This window comes from Pterocles gutturalis, unplaced genomic scaffold (assembly GCF_000699245.1).
Source record: "Pterocles gutturalis isolate BGI_N339 unplaced genomic scaffold, ASM69924v1 scaffold10927, whole genome shotgun sequence".
NCBI lineage: Eukaryota > Metazoa > Chordata > Aves > Pterocliformes > Pteroclidae > Pterocles > Pterocles gutturalis.
Genome location: NW_010112894.1, coordinates 64,505 through 81,060, shown reverse-complemented (window position 1 = coordinate 81,060; position 16,556 = coordinate 64,505). Strand labels below are relative to the sequence as shown.

Below are 16,556 nucleotides of genomic sequence, written 5' to 3'. Positions count from 1 at the left end.
CAGCCTTAAAAAATACAAAAACATCCTTATCACTGAACCTATTAATAGAAGAGAAAGATGCCAGCTCCTCACCATTATACAGAGAAACAGACTAGAAAATGCATGGAATATGCATAAGTATTTGCGATAAATAATCCTAATATTAGTCAACAGCAAAGAGCCTTGCAGTGCAGATTTGCACCCACCTAACAAAATATCTGAATTGTCTGTATAACTTCCCCTAGAACCTTCTTCACTCAGAGTGGCTGAAAAGCCAGAAAAGAGCCATTTGCATTCTGAGCAAGTCTGCTTCAAAAGCAGCGGGATGACCAAAGTGCACTGCTGAGCAGCATATTCCCTACTCTCTCCCTCTCATCTCCTCCTCAAAATACGTGGAGAGTCAAATCAACACAAGATATGAACTCAGTCTCATTGACTGTGTAACAGCCACAGCTAAAGCAAGGAGAGCGAGGAAGAATGGTTAAGGAAGCAGATTGTTGTTAGTAGAGGGTTCTGAAAGGTGCAGAAGAAACAGCCCGAAAGCATTACACACAATACAAGTCCACCTACCTGGGCTTTGAGAGGGTAGAAATTGTAAGGTAGGCTGTAGATGAACACTGCTGGGCAAAATCTACACACCAAGACTAAGAGGAATTATCACCAGGTCAGAAAAGGAGAACCTGAGAGGGAGAAGGGCTTCCTGCAACCTCATCAGATAACTAAGCACACCACTAACAGCATGTTGTTCCTGGCCATGTTTACACTTAAGAGCATCCTGAAAAGTGAGTTTCTTCCTCCATGCAGTAACTCCTACTGACAAAAATGGGAATTCCTTTCAGTTCAAGACCTTTCCGTTCTCCACTGAAAGGGACTTCTTTCTCCAAGAAAGGGACTTTTTTCAGTTCCCCACACCAAGATCCAAAGATCTCTAGAACAGCAGGGGTGGTTCATGTTAGATTAACATAACTCCATTCATCACAAATAAAAAAAAAAAATTCTCAATATAAAGTATAACTTACTACCATAACATGGCATAACACTCCCTTGTTATCTCACACAGGGTTGTTAGCAAGACAGGAATGGCAATGTTCTCTGTGCCTGAATTGACTGAGTTGCCCCAAAGCAACATTCCCAATACTATCTGGACAATTTAATTTTTTACCGTTAGGGATTGTAAGCGACCTATTAAATTGCCCAACATATCACTATCAAACCAGGCAATTTCTACAAGACTCACTACTGAGCCTTTCAAATCAGCACAACTCTGAATACAAATTATGAATAAGCAGCCCATTGTTGCTGTACAAGCATCCTCAAATGAGTAATCAATTACCTTTTGATTTAAGGACAATTGAAAGCTATTCTCAGTTTGAAAATAGTTTGAAAGAATCATCTTTTGTAAGAAGTGACTGTAATTGTTTTAATTGGAAGCTATTGTGCTATTTAGAACAGTTTGTTTGTGCTTTGTAAAATCATTTGTACAAGAAAAAAAAAATCCACACAGTGGCTTTGTTTAAAAAGAGTGTTCACAGCTCAATGACTCTACCTAATGAACACATACACACCCTGCGCTGGCTTGGGCTGGGATAGAGTCGGTTTTCTTCACAGTAGCGGGTATGGGGCTATGTTTTAGATTTGCACTGGAAACAGTGTTGATAGCACAGGGATGTTTTAGGTATTGTTGAGCAGCACTCACACAGAGCCAAGGCTTTTCTGCTTCTCACCCCACCCCACCAGCGAGAGGCTGGGGGTGCGCAAGAAGCTGGGAGGGGACACAGCTGGGACAGCTGACCCCAACTGACCAAAGGGATGTTCCATACCATATGTTGTCATGCTCAGCATATAAAACTGAGGGAAGAAGAAGGAAGAGGGGGTGTTCAGAGTGATAGCGTTTGTCTTCCCAAGTAACCATTACACGTGACGGAGCCCTGCTTTCCTGGGGATGGCCGAATACCTGCCTGCCAACAGGAAGCAATGAATCAGTCCCTTGTTTTGCTTTTCTTGTGTGCACGGCTTTTGCTCTCCCTATTAAACTGTCTTTATCTCAGCCCATGAATTTTTCTCACTTTTAGTCTCTAAGTCTCTCCCTCATTCCATCAGTGGGGAGAGAGCAAGCAGCTGTGGGGTGCTTTTGCCATCTGGAGTTAAACCACGACAGTCCTTTTTTGTTTCCCAGCATGGGGTTTGAAGGGTTTGAGATAATGACAGATTTGATTGCAGTGTGCTAGATTGAATTTATAGCTGTTATTGCTGTTTAGCTATTAATTGGCAGGCTTCTAGGCTTGCCATGGGGCTTGCTTGCCTTACTGTATATTAGTCTAGTGTTCATTAGTGGCTGCTTTTTGCTTTTGCTGCTTGCTGTACTCCTATACTGCTTATCTTCTTACTCTGCTGTGTCTGGGAACATTCTGATAATGTTCCAAGTGGGAGCAAGATACCCTGAAGCATCTGTGGCTTGAAAATATGTCCACACCAGAGTAGGTACATCTTGAAGCATCCGTGGCAGTGGTTACATCTGTGAGACAGCACATATACCTCTGAAGGGATTGTGACCCTAGGATAAGTCCACTCTGGAGAAGGTACACTTCAAAGCATCTGTGGGGTTAAACCACGACACACACACACAAAATTGTGTCTCCAGAATTTGGAGAATTTGATACTTGGAAAAACTACCTGGAAAGAGAGGCCTTTATGCAAAACTACGAATGACAGAGTAAGAGTTTTTTTTTTTTTTCTTCTCTTCTGTGGAAAAGAGCAAACTGTGTGAGGCATAATGGACAAAAAACTTTCTCAGCACAAATATTAGAAAGAATTATTTTCATATTAGCCTTATGAAAGGTGCAAACTGCTTATTCAGACACAAACTATTAAAAACATGTACATAAGAAGTGGGAAGCTTACAGTCTATGCAGAAATGTAAGGAAGAAACTAAACAGAACTTATATCAGCTTCCCATTTTTCCATTACGTTAGCTGCTTTCAGACATGAGGAGCCTTTTCTGTTCTCACTGAGTAGAAAATATACAGAAAGATCCTGTGAAGTGACAAGAAGAATATGGAGTATTTACAGAACAGAATCACAGAATGGTTTGGGTTGGAAGGGACCTTTAAAGATCATCTAGTCCAATCCACCCACCATGGGCAGGGACATCTTTCACTAGAGCAGGTTGCTCAAAGTCCTGGACAACCTGGCCTCGAACACCTCCAGGGATGGGGCATCCACAACTTCTCTGGGCAACCTGTTCCAGTGTCTCATCATCCACATTGTAAAAACTTTCTTTGTTATAGCCAACCTAAATCTACCCTCTTTCACTTTAAAACTTGCCCCTTGTCCTGTCATGACAGGCCCTGATAAAAAGGTCTTCTTATGAGCCTCCTTTATATATCTAAAGACCACAATGAGGTCTCCCCAGAGACTTCTTTTCTCCAGGCTTAACAACAACAACAGTCGTTGTGTATACATGTGTATGCTTTTATGTAACTTAACAGAAGTTGATACTTGAAAATGACTTCTCTGAAAACAGTAAACAAACATAAGAATACTTTCAGGAATTGAACTCTTCAGGGACAGCTCATTGCTTCAGTTGTTCCACACTCTACTTTTTTTTATCCTGACAGTCATTTTGGACACTTTCAGTTGTAAAAGCAGAAGAATTATTTAATATTTTAAGTGAAACCATAGCACAGGTATAGTGAGAGATGTATTTATGAATTCCATCACAAATACATGGAACATATTTCTGTCACACATGGAAACTTCAGACCTTTGTCAAGAGTACTACTACGCAAAAGATGAAGAATAAAAACCACCCCAGGCCATAGTCTCTTTCCTACCTCCAACACGTGGTAAGAAATCCTGTTGTGCAGGAACTGATAAAGTCCCAAATGCACATATCCAACAACAGCAAGAAAACAAGCAAAACCACATCTCAGATGTCATTTTGCAAAAAGATCTACAATTTGTTTCAGTGAAAGGATATCTTGCAGGACTGTCCTTCAGGGCATTGAGGAACCCTGTTTGTTGAGAACCTGTAGAAACAGAAGCCAAAATTACCAGCTGAGTAAGAAATTTGACTACAGGCTGTTTTCAGCAGAGTTAGCAATTAATATTTGAATATCAACTGAATAATCATAGAATAGATTTACTAATATAAATCTGAGATTATGTTGCTCAGCAGCAACAACATAAAAAAAAGAACCTTGGGTAAGTTATCGGGTCTAACATCTGCAGGATATTTTCTCAGTCATAGCAAGTTGACACATGCATACTTTCCCATGAACAAGATTTCTGATTATTCCTGTTTTTTTCAGACCTAATATGGAAACAAAAAATTATAAGCTGCATTTTTTGTTTGAAATACAATTTTTCAAAGCAACTTTTTTACTTGGGAAGTTTATACTATAAAACCAGATTCTCAGCTTTCCCTCCTTTGTTCCAGAAGCAGCCAAAGTTCTCTAGCCTATAATCCTGCTCTTATTGCACCTGGACTGAAGGTTTTTCTAAAAGGTGCTTGTTGCCTCTGGGCAAAGAAGAGAATAGCTATTAGATGAAAAGAGCTCAAGAGTAGCATGCTCCAATGAACTAGAGAGGCAGAAGCATCCCCTTGGCTTCCACAACCATGAGATATTAATCAAAAAGGGCAATTTGACAATTTTCTGATAAATATGCAACTGCATTAGTCTATAGAAACTGACTCAATGTCACATAAGTAAAAGGCACATAGTTTGTATTTTACTTTATAATTTCAATTACATAAATGCATCAGGTTGAAAATCTTTCCCACAGCAAAAAAAAAAAAAAAAATCCCCTTAGCCAAATTGATCTGCAGATTTGTATGAAGAGAGAAGAACCTTGTCTTTTAAGCAAAAAATAAAAATACATATAACTGCGTATACACATATATGTTCTCTCAACCTGCCCGGTCAATTTTACTGTTTGCTATTGAAAAGGGAAACTTACCTTGTATTTCTGAGCCTTTTCAGGCTCTCATAACCGGTTCTTAACCTCAAGGCACAAGACTAGTGTAACCTTCCGCTACCTTCTTACTATTTTCAGGATCCTTAATGGCAATGGCAGCAGATAGGTGTGATCTCTATTCCCTACTGCTGGTCACACTCTTACAAGCAATTCCCAATATATCAGAAGGGGAAGGTTCCTCACTGCAACATACAGCTGAAATACCGATGCCTCAAACAGAGCTGAGTAAGTGTGAAGATAGGCACTACTATCAAAAAAGTTTTAAACTTGGGGAGATGGAAGAAAATCTGGCAAAACAATACCTTTAAAGTATATAATTTATAAAGTCATTTTATCATCTTCAATAACACTATGTGCAAAGATTCTTAATCCTGGAGAGGGCAAATTTCCAATGAGTGCCTCAAAATAAAGGCTGCAGAAAACAAAAAGTTAAGATGTATCTCATATCTTGTCACCAGTTAGGACCATCAAAAATTATAAAAATGCCAGCTTGCAAGATTAATTTAAAATGAAACAAATTTCAACAATTTGTCTAAATCAAGAGATATTAAAAAAACCCAAACAAAAACACAAACAAAACCCCCCAGTTTCTTACGTAATCAGTAAAGCCTGAGAAGGAATTTCCCTATTAAGATGAAACATAAAGGATTTCTTCTTTTTTTTTTTTTTTTTTTTTTTTAACATCAATGCCTATAAGTTGCTATCAATATCCCTCTGTCCCTTCCTAAAAGAACATTGTCAGAAGGCATTCAGTCTAACATGGGATATCTAGAATAAAGTGTTGCTGATGGGAAGGTAATCCTGCCAGGACCATCTTCAGAAGAGCTAAGAACAGGATTTGATTAAGTGAGCCAGACCTCCTCTAGAATCAAGAATTTTGCCAGAACTTGCTGAAATACCTATGGATGACATACAGAAACACTGGAGGAAGATAAAAACTGAGACTTTATTCAGGCATGCTAAAACAAAGCACTCTATGCCAATTGCAAAGGTTCGTATTAAGTAACTGAGAATCCTGCTTAACAGCAGGAAGAAGAACTGCAGGAAAACAGAACAAAAATGGTTGAGTGGTAACTATTAGAAAGGTAGATATGAAGAATTCTAGAAACATGGTAGGCACAGAGAGTGGAGTGATCACTATGACAAATTGGACACAGTCAAGATTATATTAGATAAAATTGAAAGCTGGGCTTGAAATGCAAATGTAGTAAAAAAAAAATCAGGGAACTAATCACAGTTCATACCTGCTCCCATTGCCTTTTAGGACCAGTCTTTAGAACTAGGGAGGTTTTTCCTGACTCAACCAAGGTAGATAAACGTCCATAGCGAGAAGGTTTTACAGCTGATATACTTACACAAATCAGCATTTAACATTTACTATACGTTTTCTGTAACACCTACACAGTGCTAAAGAGCTGCTCAGCTGCACAGAGGCACAATTCATTTCTCTGCTCTCTATTTCACACCTAGAATTAGGTATTGACACTGTAAAGCTAAAATCCACTGGATAAATCCACTTGACATATGGAACATGAAATATTGGCATAATATTGGTAATTCATATACTGAAAACTGAAAAAAAGCGCACCGTACTGTTTATGAAATACAAGCAGGCTAGCTTCAGAAGTAGCTTTATATTGTCAGACTGATGTTTTCAACTACTGAATACCAGCTTTCTTAAATGTAAAAAATGTACATGTATATGCTCATATATGCCCAAACACATTTAAAGGATTTGAGTATTAATGGAACATGTTCTCTTTCCAGTAATTACTTTACCCTTTTTAAATAACATGAACATCTTTCCTCTGCTCTTTCAACTGATATCAGAAATTATGTATCTGGCAGTGAGAACAACTTGTTGATCCAGACTCTCCCAAAATTAAAAGTGCACCCAGCTCCAGTCTATGTGCCAGATTTCTGAGCTATGAGAGAGCCACTCAGTGCTCTTATCCTTCTTCTGTGAAGCACAAATAAGAGGAGGAATTCTGGTTTTTAAAATACAAATTTTCCCTGCATAGTGTATGCAATTTAGGAAATTGCGCACAATCTGGCATATTTTTCAGGAAAACATTCTCTAAGTATTGCCATTATCAAGCTAGCTTTATAAATGTGTTATAAACTGATATTATTACTTCTATCAGATTTCCATTGTAGTATGGAATATAAAGAAATAAAAAGATTACATTTCCAAAATTATTAAAGAAATACTGTTTAAGGCAATATCCTACATAATCAGTGAAAAGACAGAACACTCTTAAGCTTCCTAGTGATAGTTGGTTCAAAAACCCTCACAACATACAAAAGGTCTTTAAAGACAATTCATATAACCTGTCACCTTAAATTGAATCACCATCATCATAGAGGAGCTAACAAAATTTGTTACGTGTGTGGAAAAAAAAAAAAGACATTACTACTCAAAAGACTTGAAAATACCCTCCCTCAAACCCAATCCAGAATAGAAATAAAAATCAGTCTCAAACTCCTGAATATTCATCCTCCTCTAGCTTATCTGATTCACTTCATTATAAATTGGTTATTCTCAGAATGTCTGCAAAATGAAAGTAACTTGTGTTAAAAATAGGGTAGAGAAAGATGTAAAACTAAACAGCAAACAACAAAAAGTGTAAAATAGCTCAAATCTACTTCCTAGTAATTTACCTGTTTGTTTGGATAGTAAGTCATCCATGTCTATAGTTACAAAAGCACACAAAAGTTCTTGGGGAAAAATGATACTATCTGTATACTCAGACATAAGGTATGTGTGCTGCTTTTCCAATAAACTGCCCATAAAAGCACAAAAAAAAAATTATCTCTGTATTAAGATAAAGCCAGTACTACATCAATGACTACCATGACCAGGGTCTGCTACAGACCAGAATGGGACTCACTGGGGATTGTGAAGCTTCAGAGAAAAGGCAAATAAATAAATAAATAAACCCTGAATGATCAAAAGATTAACTTAAAAATAAAAAACTCAAGCAAATGGCTACATACGTAATCTGATTTCATCAGCATACTTACGAAGGATGACGTGGGTGATAACGAATGCAAATATAAAGACTGTCAGAAAGGACAGAGATAAAATAAACATATAAAAAAATCTGTAGTTTCTTTTCCCCACACAGTTGCCTACCCAGGGACAGTGGTGATCAAACCGTTCTGAAATGAGAGGCAGAAGAAAAAAAAAATGGAAAACAATTAATAAAATGCTGTTTATCTGAAAGAAACTCTCTGAATACTATATTAAAACTCATGATTTGACTGGCATTTGCAAATTAGCCACAGAGAAATTCTTATTTAGAAAGGAAAAAAAAAATTAAAAGGAGTATTTTAATGAAATTTTACAGCTATTGAAGAAATCAAAGCATGGCTGAGGTGAGCTCCTGTTAAACTAACAGCATTATTGTGATAAATTGTGTAGTCAGACCAATAAGCATGTATTTATACACTGTCACATGGAGCAATACCAACTCAATTGTATTTTATTTTTTCAAAATAAGGGTTTTTTTTTTCTTCCAGTCACTTTTCTACTCAAAACTGAAGTTTTCAATGTCATTTTATTTATATCTGTCATGCTCACACCTCTGGCTTATGTCTACTATCATCTTATCCATCCATTATAGTGTATATGAAATATTTGCACCCTCTCACGTCCTTTTATTGCTTCACTCTAAATATTCTACATTCCAGACCACCTATTTTTTCCACTTAAAAGTTGACACTGTCATTCACATAAACCGTTTTTCAAATGTAAAAACTCAGAGAGTCTTGTAAAATTTGCTTATACTTCTTTTGGTTTTGGGGTTGGTGTGGTTTTTGGTTTTTTTTAATAATCTATACAATCTTGCAGGAATTTTCTGTAAACCACATGGTATAAAAACATGTAGATGTTGTCCAAATGCTGTTACCCTTTGCACTGTAGGCCCCCTCTTCTTTTTACTAAATCAAACCCTTTCCCTTTATTTCCCTGAGAGAGTAACTTGTTCATGAGACAGGAAAAGGCCAGGGTGGGTCAGAAATGAGTGTCCCCAACACAGGGCAAATGCCCCAGTGCTGGAAAGCAGCAGAGGCAGCACTTTGCCTTGCTGCCCCCCAGGCAGCCCAGACCCGCCCCCCCCATCCCAATATACCACGTAATGGAAACAGAGATTGTCAGGAAACAAACCGGCATTTCCTAACCTCGCTTTGGAGAGATTACACTGACAGAATGACAGAATTTAATTTTTTTTAATATAATCCAAGATCATAACATAAGACAGATGCTCTCATGCTGACTCTCACTCTTTGATCCTTGACCAAATCCTGTTTTGTTTTCTGTGACTTTCATGCCTCCATTGACATACGAGATCAAACTATTTGTAATTTCACAGGAAAGGCAAGCTATAAATTTGAGTCCTTAAGCCCTATGTTAAAAAGGCACTTCTGTCCAAGCACACCAGTTTATTTCAGCTATGGTTAAAGACCTACATTAGAGGTTTTCCTTGAAGCGTGTATTTAGCATTATCTTAACTTAAAAAACTCAAAACAACATGCACAACAGATTTCTGAGTTCACCAGACTTTCAGGGTTTTTATAAACGGATTTGCGTGACAGCTGTTTGGACTGCATGTTTCTGCTATAAATCTGTTTCAAATTCCAATGGGGCTATTCAAGGTGAAGTTACTGCACTTAGGATAAGGCTTCAGAAATACTTTGATTTAATGAGTACTTCTAAGAATAACAAGAACTAAACACTCTGGTATCTAAAAGGGTAGGCGATACTACCTTTACTCAGTGCAATACAGTTTTATTCTCAAATTAAGTTGGCAGTGCATTTGAACAGTGCTTATTTTTACATCTGTGCTTCTGAATGAGTCCTTATGTTCTGATAAGCGCTTTACTTGATTTAATGGGTACTAACACAACACATGAGCAAAAATAACACTAAGAAAATACAGTTACAGAGCCTTTTAAAGAGCATAATCCTAGTGTACTTTAATACCCTACTGCTTCAGGAAAAAAATATAAAATCATGACATGTCTTTTGAAGATGAATTCCATATATACACATTCATTCTCTTCTATGCTGACACAGTAGGAATCAATAAATTATGTTGACATAAAGCTCAGTTTCTAGCCATGAAACGATATTTAGATATATGTAGGCATCTATTTGATAGATTCAGATAAATGCAGACAAACATAAAAACACACATGCACACACCCCCCATCAATAAACACACATACATCTGTATTTATACGCACACATTCCTTACTGAAGACTGACTTGATATTTTTAACCTACTTGTCACACCTCTCCAGTTTATCTTCAAACTTTCTTGGTAAACTGAAAGGCTCTGCTTTCTCAATAGATACCTTACCAATCATTGTGGAGTTAAGTAACTACCTAAGATGTTTGTGAAGGAGAAATTGACAGAACAGGCTGGATATGAAAAACACTTCTACAGTGTTAAATTTAAATCAACTCTAATGAGAAAGGAGATGTATTAAAGGGTTTACATGAGTGTTACAAATGAATAAACTGGGCCTTATTTTTCCTAGTGATAAAATAGAAAGGGATGTGACATTTATGATATATGCCACAAACCAGTATATTAAAAAGAAAGGGATTATTCTACTCAGCAGAGCACAAGCATGTAAATGGAAGTTAAAGATAACAGCCTTTAAGCTTGTGAGCCGCTCTGCTGAGTTTTTAATGCAACAGAAAACAGCCAACCTTAGCAAAATGAAGGGACACATACTAAGCAGAAACTTTTAATGCCATTAAGAAATATAAAGTGTCTTAAATATAGAGCTGTTTCTTCTTCCTTAAAAAAGACAAGGCTTAGTAAGTATTATTGAAGAACTAACACAATATTTTAAGGTTCACCTCCAGCACTCCAGATGCCTGCAAACTGAACACCCAATGACTTAGAAAAGGAAGCTCTGCCTGACATCTCTATTTGGTTTGGAAAATGTTGGCAGCAAAATTAAGATTTATCTTCACTGAGAAATGAAAAACTACTGATGCTGAGAAAAAGAATTCCAGCTCTCATAAACTTAAAATGCAGAAAAATATAAATGCAACTGATTGTTATATAGAATAACAGTGTTTAGAGGTGATGACTGCAGCTCTGGTTTAAATTGATAGGGTATAGTTAATGTGCTACTGTACTGAATCATATATTTGTGACAAGATTAATGTAAAAATATTTGAGGCAAATGAAGAGAACCAAAACATCAGTAATACACTTTTTATTAACAAGAGTTTGTATTAGAACTCTTAATGAAGGAGGAAGAAAGCTGCAAGGGCTGAAAAGTTTGTCCATGGAAGCATCCCACAGACAGAAAAGTTGTGATAGGTCATCCTCCTGCACTCAATTTTAAGCAAAAGCAGCAAGATATATGCCTTCGGGATGTGATATGATGTTACAGCCATATCTACCTAATCCAGAACTACTGCTAAAACAGATGGCCCAGCTTCTCCCCTTTCAGCACTTCCGTGGCCAATCTCTTGCCTGTGTGTTTATGGCTCTCCATCCTTAGGCCAAGCCTGGTGGTCATTTTACCCTGTGTGGAGCTTGTCGACAGCCAGATGAACTTGAAACTATGGTTAATTTTCTGTTGCCTAGACCCTTCTGCTCCCCAGACCAGCTCATCACAGTATCAGACTAACACCAAAGCTGGCCCAAGTGAAGCAGTGAGAACACACTGGCAGAGAAGGGATGAAATGACCCTTTCAGAAGCAGCTAAGTGTTAATTCAGCTTACCCATAACACCACCCTTACTATAGGTTAACACTGATCAGGGCTGGAGGGGAAATCCTGTTTTGATTAATTTTTCAGGGTCTGAGAACAAACGCTGAAGCGAGCAAAAAAGACTGAGAAAATGTGTGAACAGTTTATAAGATAAAGTATCAATGAAGGAAGATAGGTAAATGGAGACTAAAAATGCTGCTGTAAAGACCAAAGAGATAAGAAACCTCAAGAGCTGTCAGTAAACCTGCAACAGTGACTTTATTTTACTAGTCTTTCCCAAGTGATCAGCAACTTTGAATTTGGATAATAATTTCTGAGGATAGCCAGCACCTCCATAACCCAATCCAAAGGGGGAGGCTTCACAAGATAACGGAGCCAACCAAAAAGTTTAGTGGCAGTGAAAGAGATGGTCACACTGTGCCTTTCCTGCCACTTCACCTCGCTTCCTTTTTTCATTGTCTAAACTGCTGCTGACTCAGGTCAGTTCCCCAAACTGTCGCGGAAAAAAAAATTGAATGATTTTGTTCATCACTTAGTGAGAAACACTGACTTACCCATGGCTTTGTGTTACTAAGGCCTGTGTGAACAGGCACAAAGGAGAGGTCCTACAAGGGCGGGGTGGGGGGGAGAGAATGATGTTCAGATACCATCCCTTTGGAAGCAGCAAGCTGTCAGCATGACTCAGTGGTCTGATTAACACTCACCTAACAATACATGCTAACTGGGTGACCGGAGAACATGCAAGTTACATCATACTTTAGACATCACTCAGTTTTTACCTTCCCTGAAATATTTACATTTGAAAATTTACTTAAGCAACATTAACTGCTGGATATCTCAGAGAAAAACAAAACTGAGAACATTTCATATTTTAGTAAGCAATGGTCTTATAGATGGAGAGTGCTTCCTTCAGAAGCCACAGCAAAGCATGTTCCTTGCTGCTCAGAACCAGAGCCAAATCTGTACTTTTCCACAGCACGGCATGTAGACTCTTTGAAACCTTAAATGTTCAGCTTCCATTTTTCAATCATTACACTCCAGGAAACAACGTACAAAATGACCCAAATGCTTTCCTTCCTCTTTCAAAACATTTAATGAAAGCTTCATAATTTACAAGGAACAAAAAAGCATTTTTACATTGAACGTTTTAGGCCAGCTTGGCCCTTCAGTCTGCAGCTTTTCTCATCTGTTCACACTGTGATCTCAGAAACATTTATTATTATTTATGAACTGCTTCCTTTTTCCTTTGCTCAACTGGATTAAACATTTTCTAAAGCTTAATGTGAAGGCAGGTCTCAAAGACAATGTCTACAGTTGCAAAAATATCTAGGTCACCTTACCAGGAGATTCCAATGAGCGTAAGTTGGAATTCACTTGCAAATTCTTCCATTCTATTCAAGCAAAACATTGTAGGGCAAAGACACAAACCTAAGGCATTCATCAAATGTTACCATCTTTATCTAACACGTGCAAACTTGTATCTCAGGACCGTGAAGAGTCAACAGCCAGCTCTCCAAATCTTGCGTCAGTCAAAAATATCACATTACAACTCAACCAACTGGGCCAGCGTTACTCAAAATTACTTTTGATAGTAGCAGTACAACATAGGACTACAAAGTCCATTGTCATGGACACACACTGAGCAATTATGGAGAGATACCAACACATCTGCACATATTTATAATGATGACAATTACAGCTCTTTCTAGGACTATGACGTAATGATTTGACCACATCTATTCAGGCTTCTTGATTTGATATTTTGCATGACAAACGGTACTTTCAGAATTTGTTTGCTCTTGAAATGTTTAGGAAAACAAATGAGGTTTCTAGAAGTCCATACAAGGAATACTTTTTATTACAAAAAGTATTTATTTTTTCTAAGATACTGCAGTTCAATCCAAGAGCCTGCTGAGAGTCATGCATGCATAAAACAAATGCAAATATAACCATAGAATCAAATCCTTTACAGACAGTTCAGAATGTCTGATAATTTAACATCATTTACAAAAAAATCTTGTATCCAATATTCATAGGACATTCATAAAAACTATCCTGAGCTCAGATGCCCAGTTCCATCACTCCTAAGAAAATTGTTTATTTAATCATAGTTTAAAAAAAAAACACTGATGGGACTTGTCATAAATTGGCAACAGCAATCAAATATATGGATCAATTTCACTTACACAACATCCACCTGTGTGACAGTCATTCCCCTGACAATGTCTTTGCAGTTATTCTTGGGGAATGAACTCAGAGTAGAAATTTATATTTTAAAAAATGGTGAATAACAAAAGACCAGTTGCAAGTTACATTTATATGCATGCTGATGTTATTTCAGAACATCTGTTATGGACAATACACAATGGATCTTTTACATCACAGAACCTCAGTATTTTTCTACTCTGATCCTAAATCAAAACACCCCAAGAAAACCAAATGGAACCGAAAGAGCCTTCTACCCTCAAGTTTACATTCAGGAAACATTCACCAAAGGTTTAGTCCCTACTACATTGTGAACGCTACACTAATCTCTAGAAAGTGACGCAAACTGAAACAACAATGTAACACTGGGAAAGATGGGCATCTATTAATGAAATAAATTAATAACTTGCATGGATATCTACAACAAAAAGTCAGAAACACAAACACAAGGGCTACTCAAAAAATATTTCACTCTTATGATCATTTAAATACAGTCCCAGACAGCTAAGCTATTTGGGTGGTTTTTTAAAGAAATTCAGTTACAATGTCAACTTTTTTCCATGCTAATCAACTTTGATAGTGGCAGACTAATGTTATTGACAAAAAGAAAATAAACATGTTTAATTTTTTTAATGAAAATAGCAATTGATTTATTAGGAAAACATCCAGCCATTGCCCTAGGATAGCTCATAGTAATTAAACTATATTGTCACACAGCTGACTTCACTGTTACCTCCAATAATAAATGTTGACTAACAACAATCCCCTTTGACTGCATGCATATTAATGGTGACATTTTCAAAGGCAGCAGCAGCAGTTTAGAATGACTGTTCTTTGCTAGGTACTAAGAGTGCACAGCAAAGGTCCTCACTGCTTAACACTCTCTCCTTACATACAAATTCTCATCAATACAATACCTTCACACATTGGGAACCAAACAAGTGCCAGACACACCCAACTGTGGAGGAAGAGAGTTAAAAACTCCCAACTTGTCCCTCGGAGAAGTGTGGTATTGTTATCAGGTATCAGCATCCACAAAGTTCATGGATTTGTTGCTCCCTTTTCTATACGAAAGCACATTTTTTACCCCCTTCTGCTGCTGCCTTGTATCTGCCTTTGAATTCCTTAACCATCTTTCAAATTGCTATTGCACCAAATATAAATATTTTCTTAGGTTCCTAACTGGGTTTTTTAAATTATTTTTTCCTGGTAATTGCTCTCTTTAACTTTGACATCTGAGGTTTACATCATCACTCACACAGTTGGGTATTATGATCACCACTGCTTTTTTTTATATGCAGACCAACACATAAGCTGCAACCTCTCCCTGAAGTAAACTAAAATACTATTACCTTCTTTAAAAAGACTTTCTGACATATTTCCCAGTGCTTCGGCTTACTTAAAAAACTCTTTGACACACATGCCATGCTCCCTGAATTCCTAAAGTACATCTAGTATATAGATTGCACAATCATAAACAAATAATATATCACTTCTGTAAGTGCTGGTGTGTAATCCATTTGGCAGCTTCTTGGGTGGACCAAAAAGACCCAGTCGTTTCTCACATGTAAAAACAGTGAAAAAATGTACAAAAAAAAAAAAAAAGGACATAGCAGCCAACTTTGTAGTTTTAACTATTCAGCTAAAGACTCACTTCAAGAGACCTGGAGCTAAGGTTTAACAGATTCAAAAATCAGGCCCCAGAAGGAGGTGACAATTGTACTCTCTTCATTGCAGGAAATGTAAGGAAAGAAATAGGCAAAGGTCATGAAAAGGAACTGAAAGCAAGAAGGAAGATAATAAGGCAATGAAGACTGCTACAGAATGGAATTAAATCCAGGCAAAACAAAGTCCTGACATCAAGTAAATACACACTGATTATAAAGGACCACAAAGTCCTGGGAAAAGTACTCACAGACAGTGTCGGTTTTATAAAACCCAAACTGTTACAATGCCACCTCTCAGCCTGTTTTTGAAGTAATTTGTGTTCTCCAGGCTGCAAGATGGTGGTATCTAGGGTGACTACCAGAACACACTGGGTAATTCCCACCCTTCATTTTACGTTGTGTATGTTATATGTTACATGTGTTTTAAATATTAATTCCCCATTTTAACAAAATAAATTTGTAACTCTGCTGCTTAATCCGGAAAACTACTTTTACAAACAATTATTTTATCCCAATTCTTCTGTTTGGCATACTGCTGTATACGTAACATATTGTACTTTCAAAATAATAAATTAATGTAGTCCAGTCAAGACCAAAACCAAAAGACAATGGCTACAATTGCCTGGCAGACATGCTTTACGGAAGCAATGATTTAACCAGAAAGGAGGTGTCTATTGGCTTCTAGTATAGCATATTTTCTGTCAAAATTTCTGTCAAAATCTTGACACTTGGTCTCATGTTTAGGATCTATAGAAAAGTAATTGGACTTACAAGTGAGACGAATCCTATCTCCTACAGAAAACAGAAATATAAATAGAAAATGCCAGTATGGTACGTGCGCCTTCAGCACTATTGGCATCCCAGTTCCCCATCCGAAAAAGTTGATATTAAGTACAAAGAAGGCCAACTAGAATCCATCAAGAACTATTAGAAAAGCAAGGGACAACCCCTGCAGGGTTCAAGGCCTATGATGAACATTTCTGAGAGC

General features: G+C 37.3%; 1 protein-coding gene across 1 annotated transcript in view; it reads right to left on the bottom strand.

Moving 5' to 3' along the window:
- The window catches only part of ZDHHC14 (zinc finger, DHHC-type containing 14), a 98,012-nt gene that overhangs the window by 17,511 nt on the left and 63,945 nt on the right, over positions 1–16,556 (bottom strand). Inside the window, exons 4-5 of the mRNA XM_010074245.1 lie at positions 7,981–8,118; positions 3,959–4,007 (exon numbers count right to left, since the gene is read on the bottom strand). Coding sequence (XP_010072547.1) covers positions 3,959–4,007; positions 7,981–8,118 — 187 coding nt within the window. The remainder of the gene's footprint in view (positions 1–3,958; positions 4,008–7,980; positions 8,119–16,556) is intronic.